This window comes from Daktulosphaira vitifoliae, unplaced genomic scaffold (genome assembly GCF_025091365.1).
Source record: "Daktulosphaira vitifoliae isolate Bord-2020 unplaced genomic scaffold, ASM2509136v1 Scaffold_1, whole genome shotgun sequence".
Lineage (NCBI taxonomy): Eukaryota > Metazoa > Arthropoda > Insecta > Hemiptera > Phylloxeridae > Daktulosphaira > Daktulosphaira vitifoliae.
The window spans coordinates 46,063,067-46,086,059 of record NW_026099572.1 but is presented as its reverse complement, the minus strand read 5'-3'; the positions used below and the strand labels follow the sequence as shown (position 1 = coordinate 46,086,059).

At 24.0% G+C, this 22,993-nt stretch overlaps 2 protein-coding genes and 1 long non-coding RNA gene across 13 annotated transcripts; 1 reads left to right on the top strand and 2 right to left on the bottom strand.

Moving 5' to 3' along the window:
- Positions 1-527: 527 nt before the first annotated feature.
- On the bottom strand, positions 528-3,108 carry LOC126893767 (uncharacterized). Its single transcript, XM_050664251.1, has 3 exons — positions 2,508-3,108; positions 648-2,301; positions 528-587 (listed from the first exon to the last, which is right to left on the bottom strand). The coding sequence occupies exons 1-2, from the start codon at positions 3,049-3,051 to the stop codon at positions 746-748; spliced, it is 2,100 nt and encodes a 699-aa protein (XP_050520208.1). The 5' UTR covers positions 3,052-3,108; the 3' UTR covers positions 528-587; positions 648-745.
- A 4,366-nt stretch (positions 3,109-7,474) lies between these two features.
- On the bottom strand, positions 7,475-12,402 carry LOC126904455 (uncharacterized). Its single transcript, XR_007703753.1, has 3 exons — positions 11,724-12,402; positions 10,492-10,542; positions 7,475-7,530 (listed from the first exon to the last, which is right to left on the bottom strand). It is a non-coding gene; the product is annotated as an uncharacterized LOC126904455 (long non-coding RNA).
- LOC126904340 (uncharacterized) lies at positions 8,592-21,182 on the top strand. Of its 11 annotated transcripts, none has more exons than XM_050683333.1 (10): positions 8,611-8,674; positions 8,808-8,898; positions 13,525-13,551; positions 15,697-15,726; positions 17,617-17,667; positions 18,907-18,936; positions 19,589-19,654; positions 20,019-20,057; positions 20,609-20,694; positions 20,771-21,182. In XM_050683333.1, the coding sequence occupies exons 2-10, from the start codon at positions 8,829-8,831 to the stop codon at positions 20,903-20,905; spliced, it is 534 nt and encodes a 177-aa protein (XP_050539290.1). In that variant the 5' UTR covers positions 8,611-8,674; positions 8,808-8,828; the 3' UTR covers positions 20,906-21,182. The 11 variants fall into 11 exon arrangements, with proteins under 11 accessions (XP_050539360.1, XP_050539310.1, XP_050539351.1 ...); XM_050683324.1 differs by lacking the exon at positions 18,907-18,936 and adding an exon at positions 18,834-18,863; XM_050683346.1 differs by lacking the exon at positions 18,907-18,936 and adding an exon at positions 18,834-18,863 and having other exon boundaries at positions 8,614-8,674; positions 20,609-20,639; positions 20,716-21,182.
- The last annotated feature ends 1,811 nt before the right edge of the window (positions 21,183-22,993 follow it).

Genomic DNA, 22,993 nt, shown 5'->3' with positions numbered 1-22,993 from the left:
TACTTGATTAACTGGGCGCACATGAAGCTCAAAGTTTTGGAAAAATATGAAAAATTTCAGTGTTTTACATTTTTAGACTACAGACTTTGTTTTACGAAAAATATTATAATATATAATATTTCGCGTTTATTTAATACTTTTTGGTTAAAATAATAAAACTCGACAATACTCGTGATTTATGAAAACTTCCAACTATTTGGTTTTTTGTAATTATCTGGTTTAATTTTCGCATTACAAAAAAAATTTTAAACATAAAATTTGTTTAAAATGATATTTTAAATAAAAAATGTTATTAGATAATTTCCCTTAAAACTGATAGTTTTTGAAGTATTGATAAATATAATAAAAATATTTTATCGATATGTTCTAATTTTTATAACCTGAACTATTTTGTGCTATTTATATCATACTGTGCCATGATTTCTGGATTCTGTTTAATAAACCTGTTTATAATAAAAATGCAGTTATATTCATATGTATATATTCTATATGATTTACTATTGAAATCAAATAATTTATTTATTATACGCCTGATTCAAAACTTTTTTTGTCGCCTGAGGATATTGAGTTCTGTAATCTTGTACCACCTAAAAAAAATATTGTTAAAAATAATTTTAAGTAACCTTTTAAAAAAAATATATATTTACTTGTAACAAGAATTGTTTTTGTGATTCGTTTCTTGTTATACTTTTATTGAAATCTTGTATAAGTTTTATGCCCCTTTCAGCTGAATCGTTTACTACTTTTAGCTCCTTAATAATTTGTTTACCTTGTTGGTATTCGCGAGAGCTTGACCACTGAGATGGGTGTATATGTAAAAATTTTTAATTTTGTATCGTTGAAAAATATTTTTTGAATGTCCATTAAACAGGGATATTAATACATCATCAACACATTTTTCTAAAAATAAAGGTACTTGATTTAAATTTAAAGACAGCTTTTTTATTTGGTAGTCTTTGTTGTCTTCGTCAATTTCAGCAAGTGTTGTCATTTGTTCTACCATTTTGATTTTAGTATCAACACTTATACTATCATCAAACAATGAAAAAGCTACACATTCGTTTGTTAAATAGTATAAATGATTGACTAACTTTCCAATAGCTATCTCAGAGATATTTTGATCAATATCTTTATATTGATACAATTTTCGTAAAAACTGAATATCTTTTAATGGTGCACATATTGCCTCTGGTGCATAAATCCAATATATAATGTAGCATTTTACAATAAAACATGTAAATAGAGTTAATGATTTTTCTTCATTTTTAGTTAAATTGAACTCAGTACGAAATAAATAAATTTTTAATGCATATATGGCTTTAGCCATCCACCTTGCCATGTGATAGGCTCCTGGTTTCTTAAATTGTATACCTCCGGGGGGTATTCCACCCAAAAAAATGATTGCAAGATCAATAAGCTCACGATAGTCTTCACGAGGATATTTTTTATAAATAGCAATATTATAATTTTTCAAAATATTATCCAAGTCATCACCAACAACACTTCTTATTTCAGAACTATTTATGCCTGGAACAAAATTATTTGTATTTACTTGGGACCAATTAGCTTGGAACCTTTTAAATAGTGGGATATCAGGCCCAGAAATTGAAAATTTAGATTTCCCAAATACAGCTGCTAATACTATTTCTGAAACGTGATGTCGGCAGCCAAAATATAATAAATCCCTTTCTAATTTTTGTTCCAATAACATGCATGCTCCTTTTATCCTGCCAGTATTTGACGCTGTAGTATCAAATCCAATTGCTTGGACATTTTTTATTAAGTTCCAACTTTCCAACGTATCATATACAGCTGATGCCATTTCAAGTCCGGTAGCAGCAGGTATTTCTGGAACACCTAAAAGTTGTTCAGTACCAGCACCTGTAGCAATTACAGCCAATCTTTCGACTGATTTGCCACTTATATCATGTAGTAATTTAGTGTCCCAATGGATTGTTACTATTTTGTCATTAAGCTGAGAAAATTTTTCTTTAATTCTTATGTAATTTTTTTTTCGAAATTGTTCCCGTTGTTTTGAAATTGATGTCCGATTTAAAACATAAGACGATGGATCTAGAGATACAGCATCCAAAAAAGCCATAATTAAATGTATACAATCTCGCCCACTAACGTTACATCTATCTAAAGCTGCAGATAGTCGAGAGGTTAATAATTCTTTGCGGGGCCTTTTTGTGGGATTTTCATAGATTTTTATTTCTTGTTCTTGAACTATTTCTTCTTCGATGCAATCAATTTGCGAATCAGATGAACAATTCTCAGAATCGGCAACATCAAACTCCGCTAAAATATTACAATACAATAGTATAATAATTTTTGTCCTTTTATAAAAGCTTATATTTTTATTAATATGACTTAAATATAAAATTTGTAAGTCAAGAACTGTAATCGATTGGATAGAATGATACATCATACCCTCACTGTTCACGGTTCAATACTCTTAAAAATAAATGGTTTTTTTTTAATATTAGTACTTTTGATGGCCATACCTGAAGTAGAAGGAATGCCAATGTCTGCAGATTTGCGTTTTCTTTCGTTTTCTTTTTCTATCCTTAGCTGTCGTGTTTTTTCCAATAGTTCTTCTTTTTTATCAATACCTACCATACAGCCTGTTCGTCCTTTTTCGCGCTGTTTGATTAAAAATTGCTTATCCTCATCGTACTTAATAAGTATTAATGCATCTCTATGTGCTATATCGAACAAATCATTTAAAGAATCGCTAAATTCAGTTCGCTGTTTATTCAAACTTTCACTTGTTCTATTAATAGTTTTGGAGAGTGATTGCCACACTTCATAAAGTTTTTGTAGTTTTAATTTACATTTATGTAGTTCTTGTGTAGGAATTTTTGCTTTTTTCCAGTATATAACACATTCTTCAATAACCAATGATGCACTGACATTAAAGTTAAGCTTGGCAATTCGCATATTATAAAATAAAACACGTAAACAGTCACCATTTGAAGGTAATTTACTTCCGGTTATTTGGTGTTTAAAAAATCCAACAAGAAAAATTTTTTGGCGAAGTGACGACATACTTAACACAATTAAAAAATTGATACTTATTATAATATAAAAAAAAGACAATCGCTAGTAGAGATAAAAAGTTCAGAAACTACAAAAATATTGTGTTATCACGTCCTATAACTCTGTTAATGATAGTACTTTGTCATTCTAAGATATTTTTTTTTTGTTATTGTACTTAGAAAAATTATCAGTAAACAGGTTTATTAAACGGAATCCAGAAATCATGGCACAGTATGATATAAATAGCACAAAATAGTTCACGTTATAAAAATTAGAACATATCGATAAAATATTTTTATTATATTTATCAATACTTCAAAAACTATCAGTTTTAAGGGAAATTATCTAATAACATTTTTTATTTAAAATATCATTTTAAACAAATTTTATGTTTAAAATTTTTTTTGTAATGCGAAAATTAAACCAGATAATTACAAAAAACCAAATAGTTGGAAGTTTTCATAAATCACGAGTATTGTCGAGTTTTATTATTTTAACCAAAAAGTATTAAATAAACGCGAAATTGTAAGAAGATCTTTTTTATAGAAAATTACAATAGCTAAAATATTATATATTATAATATTTTTCGTAAAACAAAGTCTGTAGTCTAAAAATGTAAAACACTGAAATTTTTCATATTTTTCCAAAACTTTGAGCTTTATGTGCGCCCAGTTAATCAAGTAGTATAAAGCTCAAATTTTTTAGAGATTATCTTTAAACATAAAGGAACAAATTTACGCCCGGCGCTCCTGAAGTTTCGTACAAAAATTTTCCTTCATATGTAAATAGCGGCCACCCTAATATATATATATATGTATAATTTTATTTTATTTCAGAAAACAAACCAGAGTTTGTGGGTGAAAATGAAAATTACAAAATTAAATGTCTCATTAAAACATTAGAAAAAAAAAATCCAAATAAAAAAGAAGATGAAGTTATATAAAAAATTTTAGACCTTTACGAAAGTGATAAATAATCATTTTTTTAATATGTAGTCTTTCCAACTAATATTCCAAAAATATTAGTGTAACATTTACTTTGCCACATTTAAATATTTTGCATATCCCAGAAAACATTTAATAATTAATATTACATAAAAGTTAATTCTACTTGAAATGAAAAGAAACTTTATTGAATGGGATTAGTTGGTAACATATTTATCTCGTCTTTTAAATACGGCTTTGCATAATTATATTTACACACACCAATTTTTACGTAATATAAATATTTTTTCTATCTTATCTATCTCTTATCTTTTTTTTTTTTGTTAGGTTATTTATTGAAAAAGTATTTTTCAATAAATAATATAAGTTGTTTAAACATTTTTTATGTTTTTTTTTTTATTAATAACACAAGTCTACGAAAAATATTTTATTATCTATTATATATAAATTAATTATGAATGTAATTTTGTTTTTACTTATTTAATTATACTTCTTCAATAAAAAAATATAATAATAAAAAAATACACATAGTAATAAATTAAAATTTTATATATACACAAGTTTAATTAATTAAAAATATAATGCAACGTCCAACAAACTACCACGACTCTTAAGTTAAGAAATTAAAATAAAGCCAATATAAGCAACCACAAAAGTAAATACGAATATTAAATTGCTTACTGCAACCTGCATGACTCCCTATATTATTATTATTTTTTCTTACTTTATACGTATATCAGTATTTTCCAAAAGTATTTTTTTTGTTAATTTAATAAACGGCTAGGTGTCATTTATTTGATTTAAACACTTATATCGCCAACTTCATTTATTCTACACCATACTGTTACATGCTTTATTCCTTAAAATTTCACATGACAAAAATGGAATAGAAATAATGCAAGTAACGAATATTCCGTTCAATTATTCACTCTTTTTTTTTTTTTGTATATTACAGAAGCACCCGAGAAAGTTTTGTGGTACCCATATTTAAAAGCAAAGAAAACATACAGGAATGTAAAAATTATAGAGGCATAAAACTTTTATGTCATAGTCAAGAAGTAACACATCACTGTCAAGAAATGACACGATGAAGCAGTTATTTTGTGCGAAACAGCTAATAGGAAAATATAAGAAGAAAATGAAAAAGCTTTGCATGGTATTCATAGATTTTGAGAATGTATGGCAGAGTTTAGAGAAAGGTTTCAAGTGAGCGTTAATGAAAAAAGGAGTCCATAAAACGTATATTGATTCTTATAAGAATATGTACTAAGGCAAAAGGATAAAAAGTATGTGTGGTGAAATAGAATTTCAGGATAAAAGTAAGTGTAAATTAAGGACCTGCTTTAAAGTAAACCCCAGTAGTTGATGTAGAGAAGAGGGAAAATAAGAAGATCGATAAAAGTAAATATCAAAGATTTCTTTAGTTATTTTTATTTTATCAATAAATGTAATCGATTTAATACCAAGTAAAATTATCGATTTAATTCTTTTGATATAATATCCATTAGGGTGTCCCTTATTTTTAAAATGTTGAAAAGTCCTTACTCTTACCCCCCAAATTTTTGTGTATACATGTAAAAAGGACCCTTAAAAATTTCAGGTCGTTAGGACAACTTTTACCCGTGCCGACTTGGAGTTGAAAATCGACCGAAAGTGGTAGTTTTTTAGTCTTTTGCAATTAACTTGCGAATTTGTGCTCCCACAAAAAAAATTATTGAAGCTAAATTGTAGATCTAATTGTTTAGCATAGTTTATATTCTTACAATTTTTCTTCTAAATCCATTATTTTTCCATAAAAATTATAAAAAATGTATTATTTGTTGATATTACCGAAATTGGGATATTTACAAAAATTTTGTCTTATCTGGTGAGCATTTTATAAAGCTTAATGTTTCATACGAAAATTGTTTAAAATGAAGTTTTCTATACAAATGGTTATTAACTTATTTTTTATTTGACAGTTCGTTTCATTGTTACAGATAAAATAGTTCTAAAATATTGTGATTACTAAATACCAGCTTCATGATAGAATAATTTATCAGCTGGTATCGCTGTTAATTATTACTACAACAATTACTATTACTACGTACATGTAAAATAAAAATTCTATTGTGATCGTTGTGTTGTGTTAACTTATTGTTTGTTTTTTTAATTTATAAATAGAGCGGAAATTGTAAAATGATTTTAATTGAGATAAATCGAACTCTAACTAAGGATACAACTTTAGTCGCTTGCATCGTGTATTCGATTGAATTGTTAGTTAGCGTGATTTTAATTTCTTAAAAAATATAATAATGTCCAAAACAATACGAAGTAACGATAAAATATTTTTAATACGATCTATTTCTTCTCAAATTTTAGGATCAAAACTTCCGCCCATCTGCCAAGTTATGTTAGTTTTTTGTATAATATGAGAACTGTAAACTTAAATACTAGAGAAATTTAATTTAAGATATGTATAAAAGTTTCAGTATTTCCGGAACACTTTCAAAAGTTAAGTTGAAAAAGTTAATTTTTTGTGAAAAAGTTGTCATTTTTAATCCCTCCTGTGGGCTGGTAAAGGGTTAAATTTATAAAAAAAATATACCAAATGATAGGTAATGACATCAAACATTTATAAAAAAAAAAATTATATTGATTTGTTCATTTTTGAAAAAGTTATGTCAGTTTTAAGTAAAAAAAATTGAAAAAATTTCGAAAATAAGCGATTTTTAAATTTGTAATTTTTTTTAGATTTCCCCCATTTACTGGCAACGAGGGAAACTTTTTCAATTTATGAGGGTAATGTCTTCGACTAGATACGATTTGTGATCTTTTGACGTATCGTTGAAAGAAATCCGTTCGGTGAGAGATGAGAAAAAGTGGTAACAGACACAAAAAAAAAACACATAATAGTAAAATTAATATCTTCTCAGCTTCGCGTCGAAGCTAAAAAATGCTTATCGTATACATTAAAATGCTAATACTATAATGGTAACTTTTACACAAACGTAGACATCACATATAAGATGATTCTTTTAACGCTAAACACTCAATTTCTATTAAAATAAAATAATTTTTTTCCGTATTATAAGCTTTATACTTTTAATACATATGTTGTCAATTAAAAATATTAAGTTGACACTCCTATATTATATAAGGGATGGCTCTAAAAATTATTTCATAACAAATAAATGAATAAATAATTGAATATGTATATTATTAATAAAATCAAAAAATATACATATTATTTTAAGAGTAATTGAGTGGTTAGCATTAAATGAATCACTCTGTATAGATATATATTTCTTATAATGTCTTTCTCTGAGCTAATGAATACGTTTAGAGCGAATTGAATAAATGAAAACAACATGTTTTATAAGTGGTGAGATCATGGTAATTCATGTTTTTACACGTGATAGGGCTATTTTGAAATTCAATAAAAAATAAATATGATTTCTATATTGCTAGTTGGTTTATTCATAAACTCACAACAATGTTTCTTACTACCATACTTTAAGCATTTTCGTTAATAAAGTCACAATCGATAATAAATGCTGCGTATCTGCGAATTGTTACGTCATAAAGAAACAATTAACAACCTGTATTTGTAATCTATCGTGTGTTATACATGTACATTAACTCAAAAAATGACACTTTAAAGTTTTATATCTAAAAAACGATTTAAGTTATATTAAAAATTCAAATATAATTTACTATTANATATTAAATTAAGTTATATTAAAAATTCAAATATAATTTACTATTAAAATAGAACCTCAAGCATTTTATTAAGTTCAAAATATGTTTTCTATTTGAAAAAACAATGTTGACACCCTCACATGGTTTAAAGAATAACTTAAAAAATACAACATAGATAATAATTAAAACATAATATGAAACTAAAGGTAACTAAAAAAAATGTTATATTTTTTCTGTTATTATTTGAGTGGTTTATTATAATAAATCACTTTGTATATAACAAAAAAATTGAAAACATTCGTTCTTCGTCATTATGTAAATTCAAATTATATCATTCAAATTAAACTGAATTTACATATCTACAAAAATCAATTGCGTCATTAATTTAGAAAATTCAAAATTAAATTTATATTAAATAAAAATTTATTGTTACATACAATTTCTCAAGAAATTAAATTAGAAAAATTAATATAAACTTTGAGTCATCATATTAAAAAAGATAAAAAAGAACAAATTATTTTAATTGAAGAGCATACAGAGTTAATTATATTCTAATATTTTTAAATAGATGGATAAGTTTATATTTTTCTTTATAATACACATAATGATGCAAAATTAATACAAAATTTTTCAGTCCCCGAAAATTTGAAAATGATTTATAGTAATTTTTAAAAATATTAAAATGTCTATAATAAATGATAAATGGATTTCTATAGTTCAGCGCAATTTAAAATACATAAAATTTACCCAGAAAATGTATAATGCTCAATTTATTACGCCTATTCAAGTACCCAAAATTAATCATGACAATTTACAATCTCTCAGTAAAAAAACATAAGGAAAAATAAATACAAAACACATTTTAGTTGTTTTTTTTTTTTATATATTTTTTCTTATTATAAATTTGATTTATTGATAATTGCTTTCGGTTAATAAAAAACATCATACGATAGTTATTATAAATAGCGAATACATTATTTGCAATTAGAAAAAACATTTATTTTTGAGTAAGTACAATTTGCATTAAATATTAAAATTATAAAGAAGTTAAGGAGTGTAAAAAATATTTGATAAGTTGTATGAAATATTTTCATTTTATAAAATATTTATTGATTATTATAGTTGGTTGATTTATTTTAGATAACAAAAATACAAAGAAAAATGTCAACTAGTATTTTGGTTTTATTATTTTTTTGTGCTGTAAAAGAAATTTCCAGCATTGACTTTGATGGTAAAATAAATTTAAAAAATTAATTATCAAGAGGGTGGTTGCAAATTTTAGATATTAATTATATGTTTAGTCATTTAATCACGTGGCAATTATAGATGATATCAGACAGTCATTATAGATAATCACTATCATAAGAAACGCTTCGATGCAAATCTATAAATAGTGTTTAATTTTAAGAAATTAATTTTAGTATGATATTGATATTTAATAATTTAATATTGTAATTTGTACACAGAAGTTTAGAAAATAATAAAATAGTTATATATTTAATTATTTTTAACGCGTATAAAAATTTAAAGGGCTTGATGGAATACTTTATAAAAAATATTTTAGTTACTTATAAATAAATACAATGAAAACTCATTTCATCAGATTTAAAAATATATTTTTCTATATCAACTTTTCGTACTGTTTTCAAAACTGATATTAGACTTTTTCTATCACTTCATTTTTATATTATTATTAATAAATAATTATTTACATAAAAAAAAATAATTAAAACAAAAAATTATTTTTAAATTATTACTGATTTTGGTTTCTAATATGTTAAAATATTCAGTGCAAAATGACATTATTAACTTTTTTTTTTGGTCTTTTAAAGTTGATTTTTGAAAGTTTATAAAAAAAAAAAGTTGAATTTTTTACTTTTTTAAGCTCAAATTGCAAGTTTCAAATTTACATTATTAATAGAAAATTTTATGAACATTAAAAAAATGGTATTGTTGAGATATGGTATTAATATGCAGTCAGGAAATTTTATAATTACTATTTACTATAATTTTACCGAAAATCTCAATACTTTTTTTTTTGCATTTTCATTGTAATAGATCACTTAAAAAGAAATCAAAGTTTTCATTTTTAAGTAACTTTTGATGTATTAAAAGATTTTACAATTGAAATATTAAGAACTTAATTAATTTTAGTGATTTACTACTAATTAAATAAACAAATCAAAAAATCAAAAAATCTACTCAACAGAGCGTATTATAAAATTTGATTATAATTGTAAAAATTCATTGTTAAATTCAGGTTAAACTAAAATCATTAATTTTTAGAAATGATTTATATAGCATCATGTTACCAAAATTTGATTATTGTAGACTGGTAGTAATTTCACAAATAGAGTTAAAAAATTAAAAATCACAAAATATAATTATATTACTTTGTAATTGAAATCTATTATCATATGAAACCTAGTTCAACAATAAATACTGTAAAAACATCAGAAATTAATGATTTTAACTGTCTATGTGGATTGTATTTAAAGGAAAATTAAGGTATGTTAAAAAGTTAATTTTTTATGGAAAATTTATCATTTTGAATTCTGCCCTGTGGGCAGGTTAAGGGTCAAATTTTCAATAAAAATACACCAATGATAGATAATACTTAATGTATCTATAAAAAATTGTTTTTCTATTCATTTATTTTTCAAAAAGTTATGGCAGTTTTAATAAAAAAAGTTGAAAAAATGTCTAGATACGATTATACGATTTATGATCTTATGACATATTGTTAATCAAAATCGGTTCAATAAAACCTGAGAATAAGTGATTACAGACACAAAAAAAAAATACATCATAGTAAAATTATTACCTTCTCAGCTTTGCATCAAAGCTCGTGTATGCTACACCATAAGACATAGTACTGAAATTTTCAATTTTTTAAATGCATACATATTTTTACATTATAACATAAAAATATTCTAACACAAGCTAATCAATTTACGAGTGTTTGTAATAAGTTTTTGTTTTATTCACCGGTAATAATATATTCTCAATAGGTGAAAGTTAGTGATATTTATTTTCTAGGCCAGTCAACGAAGGAGTAATTTTGGCGGAAAAAATTCCCAACCAAATTTTTTTTAATTATAATTATAATTATAATGTAAAACATACTAAAAGTCCTCATCGATTGGAATTGAGCTTTTATTTTACAGTCTTGCAAAAGTCCAAAAATATGAGCTTTTTTAATTTTCTCAACAAATATTTAACTTATATAATTGTTATTGGGGAATGTACAATTTAGCGTTTGGTTGAGTTTAAACAATATAGCGTCAAATCAATTACCTACTCAATCGCTTGTATCTTAATATACATTACACTTTAATGATACTATAAATAAATAAACTCACACTTATACACATATGCATTTATAACATTGTATCTAATGTAAGTATAACATGATAAAAATTAACCGTAAAATGGAAAATAAATTTTACTACTCATATTAAATGTAATGTAACTCGAAAAATATTTGTTTAAATAAAAAAATAAAAGATACCTTTTTTATTTAAAATTGTTTTTTAAACAACTTTTATACGAAATTTTTTTTTTTAAGTTAAATATTTGTTGAGAAAATTTAAAAAGCTCATTTTTTTAACTTTTGCAAGACTGTAAAAAAAAAGCTCAATTCCAATCAATGAGGACTTTTAGTATGTCATTATAATTATAATTATTCAACTTTTTGTTTAAAAAAAATTTGGTTGGGAATTTTTTTTGCCATTTATCCTTTGTTGACTGGCCTATTAATATAATGATATATTATCTCCATTTTCACTTTTTATAGCCTCATCAATCAACTCTATTAACTTCTCAAATACTCTCAGTAACTAGTGAATTTACTCATATAATATATCATTATAAAAATTGAGGATACAATTAAAATTTAATACATCAAATAATAAGAAGTTCAATTATATTGTCGTAAACCTATGTTGAAATTTGTGTTAAATTTTAAATAGAATTATTAAGTAAATTATCACTTAATTGTTACATATTAATTATTAATGTTATTGACAGTTTGTATAATATAAAAAGAGATCTTACCGACTACTAGTTGGTCAGTGTTCCATCAGTTAATGCTACATCATAATTTTTACTTTGACTAATACCGGAGACAATTATCTTCGTGCGCAAATTAATCTTAGAACACCTAGTTGAACACTTATAATAACTTTCTTGTAATCCATAAAATATCTACTTCACAATAAGTGAATAATAAGTTCACCATAACTCTTCCCTATAAGGTTATTAAACATGAATGTCTACTGTTACACAATTGTCGTATTTTATAGGAATTAAAATTTTTTTTCTTAATATTTATCTGAAAATTTATTTATTACATATTCATACTAGGAAAATAAAATTAGCTATAGTAAATAGTTGGATAAATTATTGTTGACTCAATTATAGTTTATTGATATATTTAAAATATCTGTTTTTAAACAAAATTGATAAAAACCTAAAAGTGACAACGTTTGACTTGACCACATTCTAACAAAAACCGTCCATACATAAATATGTAAAAGGGGAGTTTGTACCATAACGACAGCCCCAAGGAAAAAAGTCGTAACGCGTTAAAACAAGCATTGCAATTCATATTCTTATTTTATTTTTAAACGTAAATTTCCCAAAATAACATCACTGGTAGAATGAAGGATACCGTAATTATTACAAGATTCAATTTTTAAAAAAATTTTGTCTTCAGGGTTTTTTAAGACATACTACTTATAAAAAAATTAAAAATCGAGTTATAACCTTTTTCGTCGGGGCAGTCGATTAGAACTACTTCTACTAAAATTTTAGCTTCGATGCAAAGCTGAGAAGATATTAATTTTACTATAATGTGTTTTTTTTTGTGTCTGATACCATTTTTTCTCAGCTCTCACAGAACCGATTTCTTTTAACAATACATTAAATGATCACAAATCGTATATAGTCGAATCATTGCCCTCAAAAATTGAAAAAAAATGTCCCTCATTCTACAAAAATCGGGAAATCTCCAAAATAAAATTACAAATTTAAAAATCGGAAATTTTCGTCATTTTTTAATTTTTGTTTACTTAAAACTATCATAACATTTGAAAAATGTATGGATCAATACAATTTCTTTATAAGAAATATTATTTATATAATTCTTTCATTTTACATATTTTTTGTTTTAAATCATTTACCTTTATACAGGAGTGGTTCAAAACTCAAAAATTCATATAGAAAGTAGAACTTTTTCAATTTATTTTTAATTCAAATATATTTATTAATTATTTATACGTAACTTAATATTCAAACATAAATATTTATTAAATTAATTAAAAGGATTTCGTTATAATTTAAGGCATATGCATAACTCTAAGTGCAGATTTGTAATCGCCTCAAAAATGGATTTAGAAAAGTATATTTTGGTCTCGTATAAAAATTCCTTGTAGACCAGCAAATTTATTTTTAAATAACAAACAATTTTTTTTTTAAGTATTACATCAAAACCTTCAACTTTTGTATACGTTTGCCATAAAAGTAATAATTACTTTATAATTTTTTATAATTTCTCCGTATAAATTACAATATTAAATTATTAAATATCAATTTCATATTATATTTAATTGCTACAATAAATATTTATTCATTTATTACACTTATAAATCATAAAACTTGTAATCAGGATATAAATAAGGAAATAATCCACCTATTTTTTTAAATTATCTACAGATTTACATCGAAACGTTTTTAATGATAGTGATTTTAATCATTGTCAGACTAAATCTATATTGGACTCAACTACGCCACGTACCCACTGTGCTGGGTTTTTTAACAGATTTCATTATAGTTATGTTTTTATAATAATTTTCAGCGGTAAAAGAAGAAATGTTCAAGACAAGTAAAATATTATTTAATGCATGTTTTAAAACTTAATAATTTGTAATAATAAAATTACTATAGTCTATGAGGATTTTCGTTCATAAATTATAAATTAGAATCTATTATTTTAAGTTGATAATGTTTGAAATTTTTATCATTAATTTTTAATATATACATTTAAAAATACATTCAAGAAATTAGTTATTTATTGTACTGCAGTTTAAATATTTCTATTTACATTATTTTTTTTATATTTGAATATATACAATGTATAGATTTGTTTCATAACTATTTTGGACCAGTTATAAAAATTTCTATACTGGGGTTGTATATATGTTATATAGTAAATAGCTGAAAATTTAAAAAATAAACTCTCATATTAGTGTGTATAATGTGTTTAATACTGTAGTTAGCAATATTAAATTCTTAAGTAAAATAATAATGTCATATAAAGAGAAAATGCAAAATAAGCAAGTTAACAATGGTGGGAACGAGAATATATAGTGAGTTTATTAACCCATTAGCAGGCACGTGCCTATTTCTAACATTCATAGTCGTCTGGGGGTCTATCAGACCCCATTTCTAAAAATGTTCATTTTTTTAAATTCAAAGACATTATTTGTTACCATACGATATATAAATTTGGATAAAAATTAAAATATAAATAAATTACAAAATTATGTGCATTACTAAAAATTGTATTACAAAAAAAACTTAATTTCATTTAAAAATTTTGGTTTGTACAAAAATTATTTTAACTGTAAAATCTTATTTTTAAGACAGTAAACAAAAACTTTTACTATTACAAAATGTATTTTAATTAATTTTTCTTGTATTTCTTTGAGTTTAATCAGCCTTATATTTATTAATTTTATGTGCATTTACATTTATATAATCATTTTTCTGAATTAAATTTTTTTATTATTAATATTAGAATACATTTCTAATTATTATGATACGAGTATATACAATTAGTAGCACATCGGTTACCGATAATCAATGGGTCCACATTGCGATGCAATGTATTTATTACATGTTTTGTTCTTATTTGTTCCGTATCATCGAGTAGTGGAAATTCTAAATAGATTATTTATTTTTAGAACTTAATTGCACAGTCGGTGGCAGATCCACAAAATTCCAATTTCACAATATTATATCGATTATAACAAGTTACAAGTCGCGTGGGGGTAAATATGACCCATTTCAATTTTGATGGATATTTTAAGTCATACATTTTTTTTTTTTTGAAGGTATTTATTTATGAAAATCAAATCAATATTACTATAAAAACCATCTTCTAAATTTATATCTACATACACTTTTATGCAATATAATACATCCGTCTTTATTTATGTGGGGGTATGCTAGACACTCACGCGACTGTTTAAGGGTTAAAAAAGTGTTTTTGCTAGTGACTGACAAAGAGTCACCCCTTAGTTTGCTATTTTTTAGATAAACCATGCTAACAGTTCTAAAAACTTTCCCTTTTGTTGTACCCAACAAGAAAACTTGAGAAGAACTAAAACAACAAGTTTGACGTTAAATGTGTTACCCAAATTTGTATATTCATTTTTGTGTCTATGTCAAGGTCCTATAGGAGTACGACGGATATTATAAACTGATTTATGATGCTGAAAGAGTATTTGTTCATCAAAGCTAGACAAATTAATGATTTTTTAAATTAATTTAAATTAAGTTAAAAAAAAATAAAATAAAGAGTTAATATCTAAAACTAATACAATTTTTTTAATAAATTAAGAAAAAAGTTGGGTTAACAAAATTACACTAACTTAGCAAAACAAGTTAGAATCAATTTGTTTACAAAAATATTATAGGATTAGGTTGATAATTTTATAGGGCTAAATATAATTTTCCCATTCCTAATATTTTATATTAACTAACATATAATTTGCAAATAGTTAGAGTTAATTTAAATTTAAAAAAATTGTTTTTATCATATGTGGAGGTTTTTAACAAAAAGTTTCCGTTAATTATGTACAAAAGAGAAAAGAAGTTAAAATAAAATCTAAATTTCTCCGTTACTTTAAAATATAACTAAACTTAAGTTTCAGGTATTGACTTGTTTATACCCACCCTTGAAATTCATAGACAATGACTGAATTTAATTATATTAATTTATAATAATTTTCTCTCTAATATTTAGACCATCTATTGGAACAACTAAACATTCCTGGTAAAGTATACTTATTTTTTAATTAGTATTAAAAAATAAAAAATCACATTAACAGGGTGATCCTTTTATGATAAATTGCTCAATTAGTCGCAGAAAATATTATTTAAAAATAATATTTTGACACTTTTATTTTTGTTACTTTAAATACACATTATTCAGAAATAATTTTTTATGTTACAATATTTATGTTCATAATTCATGTCTTGTAAGGGTGTCAAAATTACTTTTTCAAAGTAGAACATATATTTTACAAATAAAACAATTTTTGTGATTTTTTAAGTAATAAATGACATTCAAATTTTTAATTTAACTTCGTCCGTTTATTAGCCATAATATTTGAAATTTATTTTGATTTTGTATTAAAATATACATGTAAAATATAAGAGGGATTATACTAACCAGTAGGTCATGTATTTGTTCGTGACTAATCAATTCCAAGTTATATACAAAGTTTATTGACGTTATTACTTAATAGTGCCGTAATAATTGGCAATAATCGCAGCGTATCTTTTATTAGCGATGTCGTAAAAAAACAATTAGCTACCTGAATTTGTAATTTCTTGGTTGTTAAACATGTATTTTAACTTCAAAAATTGAAACTTATAAACTGATAAACGAATTAACTTAAATAAAAAATTCTAATGCTTCTAATGCTTAACAATGATAAATGTTTATTATTAAAAAAAATTAAAATTATATATTTAAAAGAATAAAGTTGACAGTCTTACCAAACATAAGTATGAAATGACAAAATATTACATATCAAATAGTTCGAGAATAATATGTAATCCAAAAAAAAATTTCAAAATTATTTATATTATGGGGATAATTGAGTAGTTTACGTCAAATGAATCACTCCGTATATTATAAATTAACATAGTATCGTCTTAATGGCAAAACCAAATAACTCAACATTTTAAGATTTTTTAATCTTTTGATAATGTTTTTTGAGAATTACATAATAAACACAATATTGACACAAATTTTAAGCGAGAATAAAAAAATGTCTATATTTTCTTGATATAGTGTATTTAAAAACCTATTCATATTTTTATCTATACGAAAATGTATTTTTTCTTCCTCTGAATAATTTCGAGAAATTGTGATTTGACATAGAGACGACGACACGTTGTAAAATAATTAAATAATGCGTTTTTTTATTGTAAATAAATTCTACAAATTCTAATGTAAGGTGTCTTGCCGTGATTTATTAACTCGAATATCTTCTAGGCACTCAAATTAGTAATTTACAGTGGCACATACTATACAGTTATTTTACATTATATTTAAAAACAACTAATACTAATTGGTCTATAACGAATAATACAAATTTAACAATGAAGGAGTAGAGGACGCCTTCTTTGGACAATCAACACTTTTTTGAAAAAAATATTTTGAAAAATAATGTGAGCAAAAACTTGATTTTTATGTGTAAAAATATTTTGCTCACATTATCTTTCAAAATATTTTATATACGTCCTTGGTATTAAGTATAAAAGAAAGGTTTATAGGTAATACTCTCCCTCGTTGTGTAAATGTTTTTTGGCGATGTGGATTATGTTAATTTATAAATAAAACTTAGCTAAATACTACCTAATTTCTTTACATTTACTCTTATATAAATAATTTTTTGTTGTAAAAATACTAGGTGTTCACTATGTACCACAAAAGCTCATAAAAATAAATTTATAACATTTTTATAAAACCCTTACTATTTAATGAAAAATTTGTTAGTATACTTAATAATTTACTCTGTGTAATGTACAGTGTATATAATATAGCTTAAATATATTGTATATTTAGTATGATATTATATTTGTATAATATTATACATAAAATTCATATTTTAAGTTTTTGTATTTTGATAATTTATTATTTACTGTTTACCAGAACGAAAAGAAGTAGTTTTTATCATGGCTAAGAATACTGAAAAAACATATAGTAAGAATAAACTCAATCAAATTCTAACTTGTTTAGATTCTATGGTATTTTAACTGTTTTAGAGAAAAATCAAATCCATGAGAAGGGTCCATGCAATTCACTCTCATTCCGAATTGTTTTCAAAATATACATATTTATATACATTTTAATATACATTTTGAAAAAAATTCGGAAAAAATATGTATTACATATATAGAACGGATCATAATAAACCAATCAAATATTCGCAAAATAAATTCAATATTGAAAAAAAAATTGTTTTCTATTTACATATATTACTTGATTTATCATCCATTAATTTCTTTTTAGAATCATTCCTTATAAATTATAGGGGTGTTAAATTTTTTTTTTTTTTTTTTTTTTTNTTTTAGAATCATTCCTTATAAATTATAGGGGTGTTAAATTTTTTTTTTTTTTTTTATAGCAACATAAATATTTAACTAGCTTATAAAATATAAAATTATATAATTAAGAAAATTACTGGTTAATATCCACTTTTAGACCAATACTTTGAAAATTATTCCCATTTTTATATTTAGACAGGAGGAATGATGCTGAGAATTGTCGAGTGATAAATATTGTCATATAGTCACGTGACTCTCCACCAGCCCATCTTTTAAAATAGTAACAACTTCTAAAAAACTGGATCAAAAATTGTTATCGACCAGTATTATTTAAAAAGTGAAAAAAAAAGACAGCCACCCTTAATACAACTTAAAAATAGCTAAATAACATAAAAACAGATAATTTATTTGAAAATTCTAATATAGTTTGAAAAAAAATTGTTGAATAATAATTGTTATGTCATAAAATACTTTAAAATAAAAAATAATAATTAACTAATACTATTTTTGGGAATTCGTAAAAGAATATAGATAACAAATAATTTGGGGAACTCAAGATACATTTCAGTTCTTCATCCCACTTGAAATATGTTATTATAAAAACTATGTATAATTAAACAAAATAAAAATTTGGAACAACTGCACTGAAAATATATTATTTTTTACATTTAAAATTCAATTATTTCAGAATTAATCTTTTTTAAACATTTCAATTCTATATGCACAATGCCCCTCATGTACAGTATTTATAAACATACCAATTTTTTATAAGATTGATAATAGACTATATCATAATAATTGTTACTTAATCTAATATTTCAGATAATATAAACTCTTATTTTCTTCCATCAAGTAATATAAAANATAATAATTGTTACTTAATCTAATATTTCAGATAATATAAACTCTTATTTTCTTCCATCAAGTAATATAAAATTAAATGAGATTATTAATTTTATAAACAGTTAATAGAAGTTAATTCTTAATAATAAATCTCTTGCAACATGATTTATTAAACATACAACCGCTTTAATTTTTTCGTTAAATTAATGACTTTTATAAAAAAATATGATATTAAAATTTTATTAATTTGTTAATGTAATTAATTATAAATGTTTATTTAAGAAAAACATTTTTTTGGTAGATTTTAGGGGTAACATTTAAAAGTAAAATGGGAAACTATTATTATTATTTTACTATTAAATAGAGAATGGTCTAAGTAAAGATGTGATTGTTCGATAACTAGTTTTTTACTATTACTTTTTGACACATTAGCATATAAAGATTTAGAATAATAATTATCAACCAGTGAAAATTGTATTTAGACCTTTTTCCATTTAATAGTAAAATGATAATATCAAGTTCCCATTTAACTTTCAAAACTAACCCCTGATTTAAAAAAAAACATTTAAAATGATTTAAAAAAAGTAATTAAATTTAAATTTATATTTTTATATAAATAAATCATTTAACGAAAATTCTACCACTATAATTTCTTTAAAAGTTTACATGTAATTTGTAAGAAAGTAAACTACAGTTTATCAACTTCTTTACTAATTTGTTCATAATATTTTTAGGCGATGACTTGCGTGGTATAGTACTTATAGAACGAATTATTCAAAATTATCTCCAGTTATATTTTAGTAAGAATATTTTATTTTAAAATGGATTTTTTTCATTTTTTTAACAAATATCATAGATATTAACAAAAATAATTTTTAAATTATTAATAAAAATGATATTTGAGTTCTCTTGAGTAAAATAAAAATGTACATTAGGAAAGAAAAGTTCATCTTTAAATTAACAATTCTCTCATTGAGTTCACAACTCGATCAAAATGCTATTAATATTATTAAAAATTTAGGACTTAAATAACACATATTTAAAATTCTTTATAAATTCTAATACTGCATTAGTATAATTTATTTTTTTTATTTTATAATTTATTCATATCATTTCAAACACTAAAAATCAGTCATTTCTAACTTTCTTAAAAATTAATTTCAGAACAAATAAATCGTAAAATAAAAACACCTGATCATTTAAGTAAGTTTTATTTATCGATTTTCAAAAATGGAGTTCTCTTGTTATATGGACTTAGTTACTTTATTGATTATACTGAAAAAAATATATAATGTACAGATTTGTTTAAGAAATGTGATTTTCATTTTTCAAAATAATTACTTAATTTAGACGTATTATAATTGTAATGTAATAAGTCAAATGTTGAGAGTATAAAATAATTTAAATCATATAGAATGAGCTGTTCACATCAATGAGAGTATTTGCCAGAAATTAATTTCCTTCTTGTTGCATAAAAATACAGTGAAACCTTATCAAGGAAAATACTCCGATATATAAATAAATTATTATTGCCATTGAGTTTTACCCTGGCGCAAAACTTTTTAAGACAGGTCGTTAGTGTAACAACAATCAGGTTCAAAAATAGCCAAATTTTAAATAAAATAAATTATAAGACGCAATTGAGCTAAATAAATACCAAAAAAACAACACTCTTTATGATTTATACATTTTAATAAATTAATGAACATTATATTAAATATTACAAAAACTTCATGTGATCTTTTTATTTATAGATACATCTTTGTTTGACGAATTTGAAATACGATACGATTTAATGACAAATGTCTTTGTTGTTTCAAAAAATTTATTCGATGTATTANTTTGACGAATTTGAAATACGGTACGATTTAATGATAAATGTCTTCGTTGTTTCAAAAAATTTATTCGATGTATTATGTAATAATACATTATTAAAATCAATGCGATCCGGACTAAAAAGATCAGTGCGGACAGAACAGTTAGTGGAGCCTAGACAAAATTTGATTATTGGAACCTCAGGGTTTTTATTTTTAAATGAAGGCGATAAGTAGGCCATTTGATGGCTACCCCTCTTTGAGGAATTTTTATAGATCATTTCATTAAACACATTGAATTCAAAAATTAATTATAAAATAAAATTAATAAATAATTTAACCATTTATATTATTAGCTAAATCTTGGTGAATTTTAAGTATAAAAATATAACATTAATGTTGGCTACTAATAAATGAAATCAAAATTATGCATATTTATATCTCATATATTTTAATAATTTTGTATTTACGTCTAAGACACGGGGCCGGGTGCAGTCGCACAAATTCACCGTCCNGCACGGGGCCGGATGTAGTCGCACAAATTCACCGTTCTTTTGCCAATTTTAATAAAGATAATGAAAATTCTGATTGTAATATTTAACAGACAAATAAATTGAATTAATAATTATATTGCAGCATTTTTCTATGTTTAATTATTTTGTATCAATTCTCAAACTTATCTATATATTAAAATTGCATAATTATGAATTTAAAAAAAAAGTTGTATTAAAGATAAGTTACATTAAAGAATTATTAAACCAAATTATATACTGAATATTTTCATTAATTATCAATGTTATTTCATTTTAAACAGAAGTGATAAATTTTGCTTTCTATTTTTTTTTTATAGTATTACATTTTTTTATCGTGACATTTATAATTTTGTAACCTAGTTACAGCGTTACACTAGAAATGTTTATCTGTAAATTACAGTCATGTGACGCGTATTATAAACAAAAGTTAAATTATAACTATAGAAAATCGACTATTTACGGTGTTGTACAAGCTTTAATGTTAAGAATTAGATGATAAGTGCAGAATTAATCTTAATTTATTCATTTTATGATATATTAGTATAGTAATTATGCCATCAAATAGATTTTTATTTTTTAATTAAATACTTTTAGCGCATCTTAATTTATTTATATATTTATAATTTTTTATCGAAAGTTCTAAACTTTCATAACAGAGCAAACCTTAGTTTATATCTTAAGACTATCTTAACCCATCAACGCCGAGAATTATTTTTTTTCAAACTTTCTATTTTTTTTACTAAAAACAGATTAATGTACAACACAAAAATAAAAAAAAATTATTTTTAAATTTTTTGAAAATACGATTTCTGAGATATTGAGTGTCACCATATGGGTACACTCGGNGATGGGGATCTCGGGTTAGAAAAATGGCCGACGCCTAAAAAACATTTTAATGGATCGGTCACACGCGGAAAAAAATATTAGTTGAACGCACACAGCAAAATACTATTACAGTGGTTGATAAGAAAGAGAATACACTAGGACGAGACACATCGACGGCGGCTACGATCTAGGAGAGGTTATTACTTTATTCAATATCAAAATGAAAAATAAATTAAATTTAAAAAATTAATTACAAATAGTATTAAAATCATATGGGTATTGATAGTGGTGGCTAGTGATGTGTCATATAGAGAACGATTATTAATTTCATAAAGAATATTGTGTGTATAGCGTTTACCATGACAACAACAGCACAGATTATATAGTCTGTGACAACAGTACAGATTTTTGATTATACGGCCAATATAACGTACGCGCGCCCAATAGCAAAGCAAAATATAAATTTATCTCTATTATAGGAAATGTTAATTGATATTTAAAGGTTCACAATTTGTCACGTATCAATAATTATATTTTTTTAAGTATAAAAACTTAAACTTTAATTTTCTTAAATGGAATCCTTATTGTCAGTTNGTGGTTGATAAGGAAGAGAATACACTAGGACGAGACACATCGACGGCGGCTACGATTTAGGAGAGGTTATTACTTTATTCAATATCAAAATGAAAAATAAATTAAATTAAAAAAATTAATTACAAATAGTATTAAAATCATATGGGTATTGATGGTGGTGACTAGTGATGTGTCATATAGAGAACGATTATTAACTTCATAAAGAATATTGTGTGTATAGCGTTTGCCATGACAACAACAGCACAGTCTGTAACAACAGTACAGATTTTTGATTATAACGTACGCGCGACCAATAGCAAAGCAAAATATAAATTTATCTCTATTATAAGAAATGTTAATTGATATTTAAAGGTTCACATTTTGTCACGTATCA

Excerpts from the sequence above, each read along its gene's own strand:
- LOC126893767 (XM_050664251.1), bottom strand. The coding sequence starts at position 3,051 with ATGTCGTCACTTCGCCAAAAAATTTTTCTTGTTGGATTTTTTAAACAC. Across the intron at positions 2,302-2,507 it reads TGGCATTCCTTCTACTTCAG|CGGAGTTTGATGTTGCCGAT; the intron begins GTATGGCCATCA and ends GTAATATTTTAG.
- LOC126904340 (XM_050683333.1), top strand. The coding sequence starts at position 8,829 with ATGTCAACTAGTATTTTGGTTTTATTATTTTTTTGTGCTGTAAAAGAA. Across the intron at positions 13,552-15,696 it reads AGAAGAAATGTTCAAGACAA|ACCATCTATTGGAACAACTA; the intron begins GTAAAATATTAT and ends TCTAATATTTAG. Across the intron at positions 15,727-17,616 it reads GGAACAACTAAACATTCCTG|AACGAAAAGAAGTAGTTTTT; the intron begins GTAAAGTATACT and ends ACTGTTTACCAG.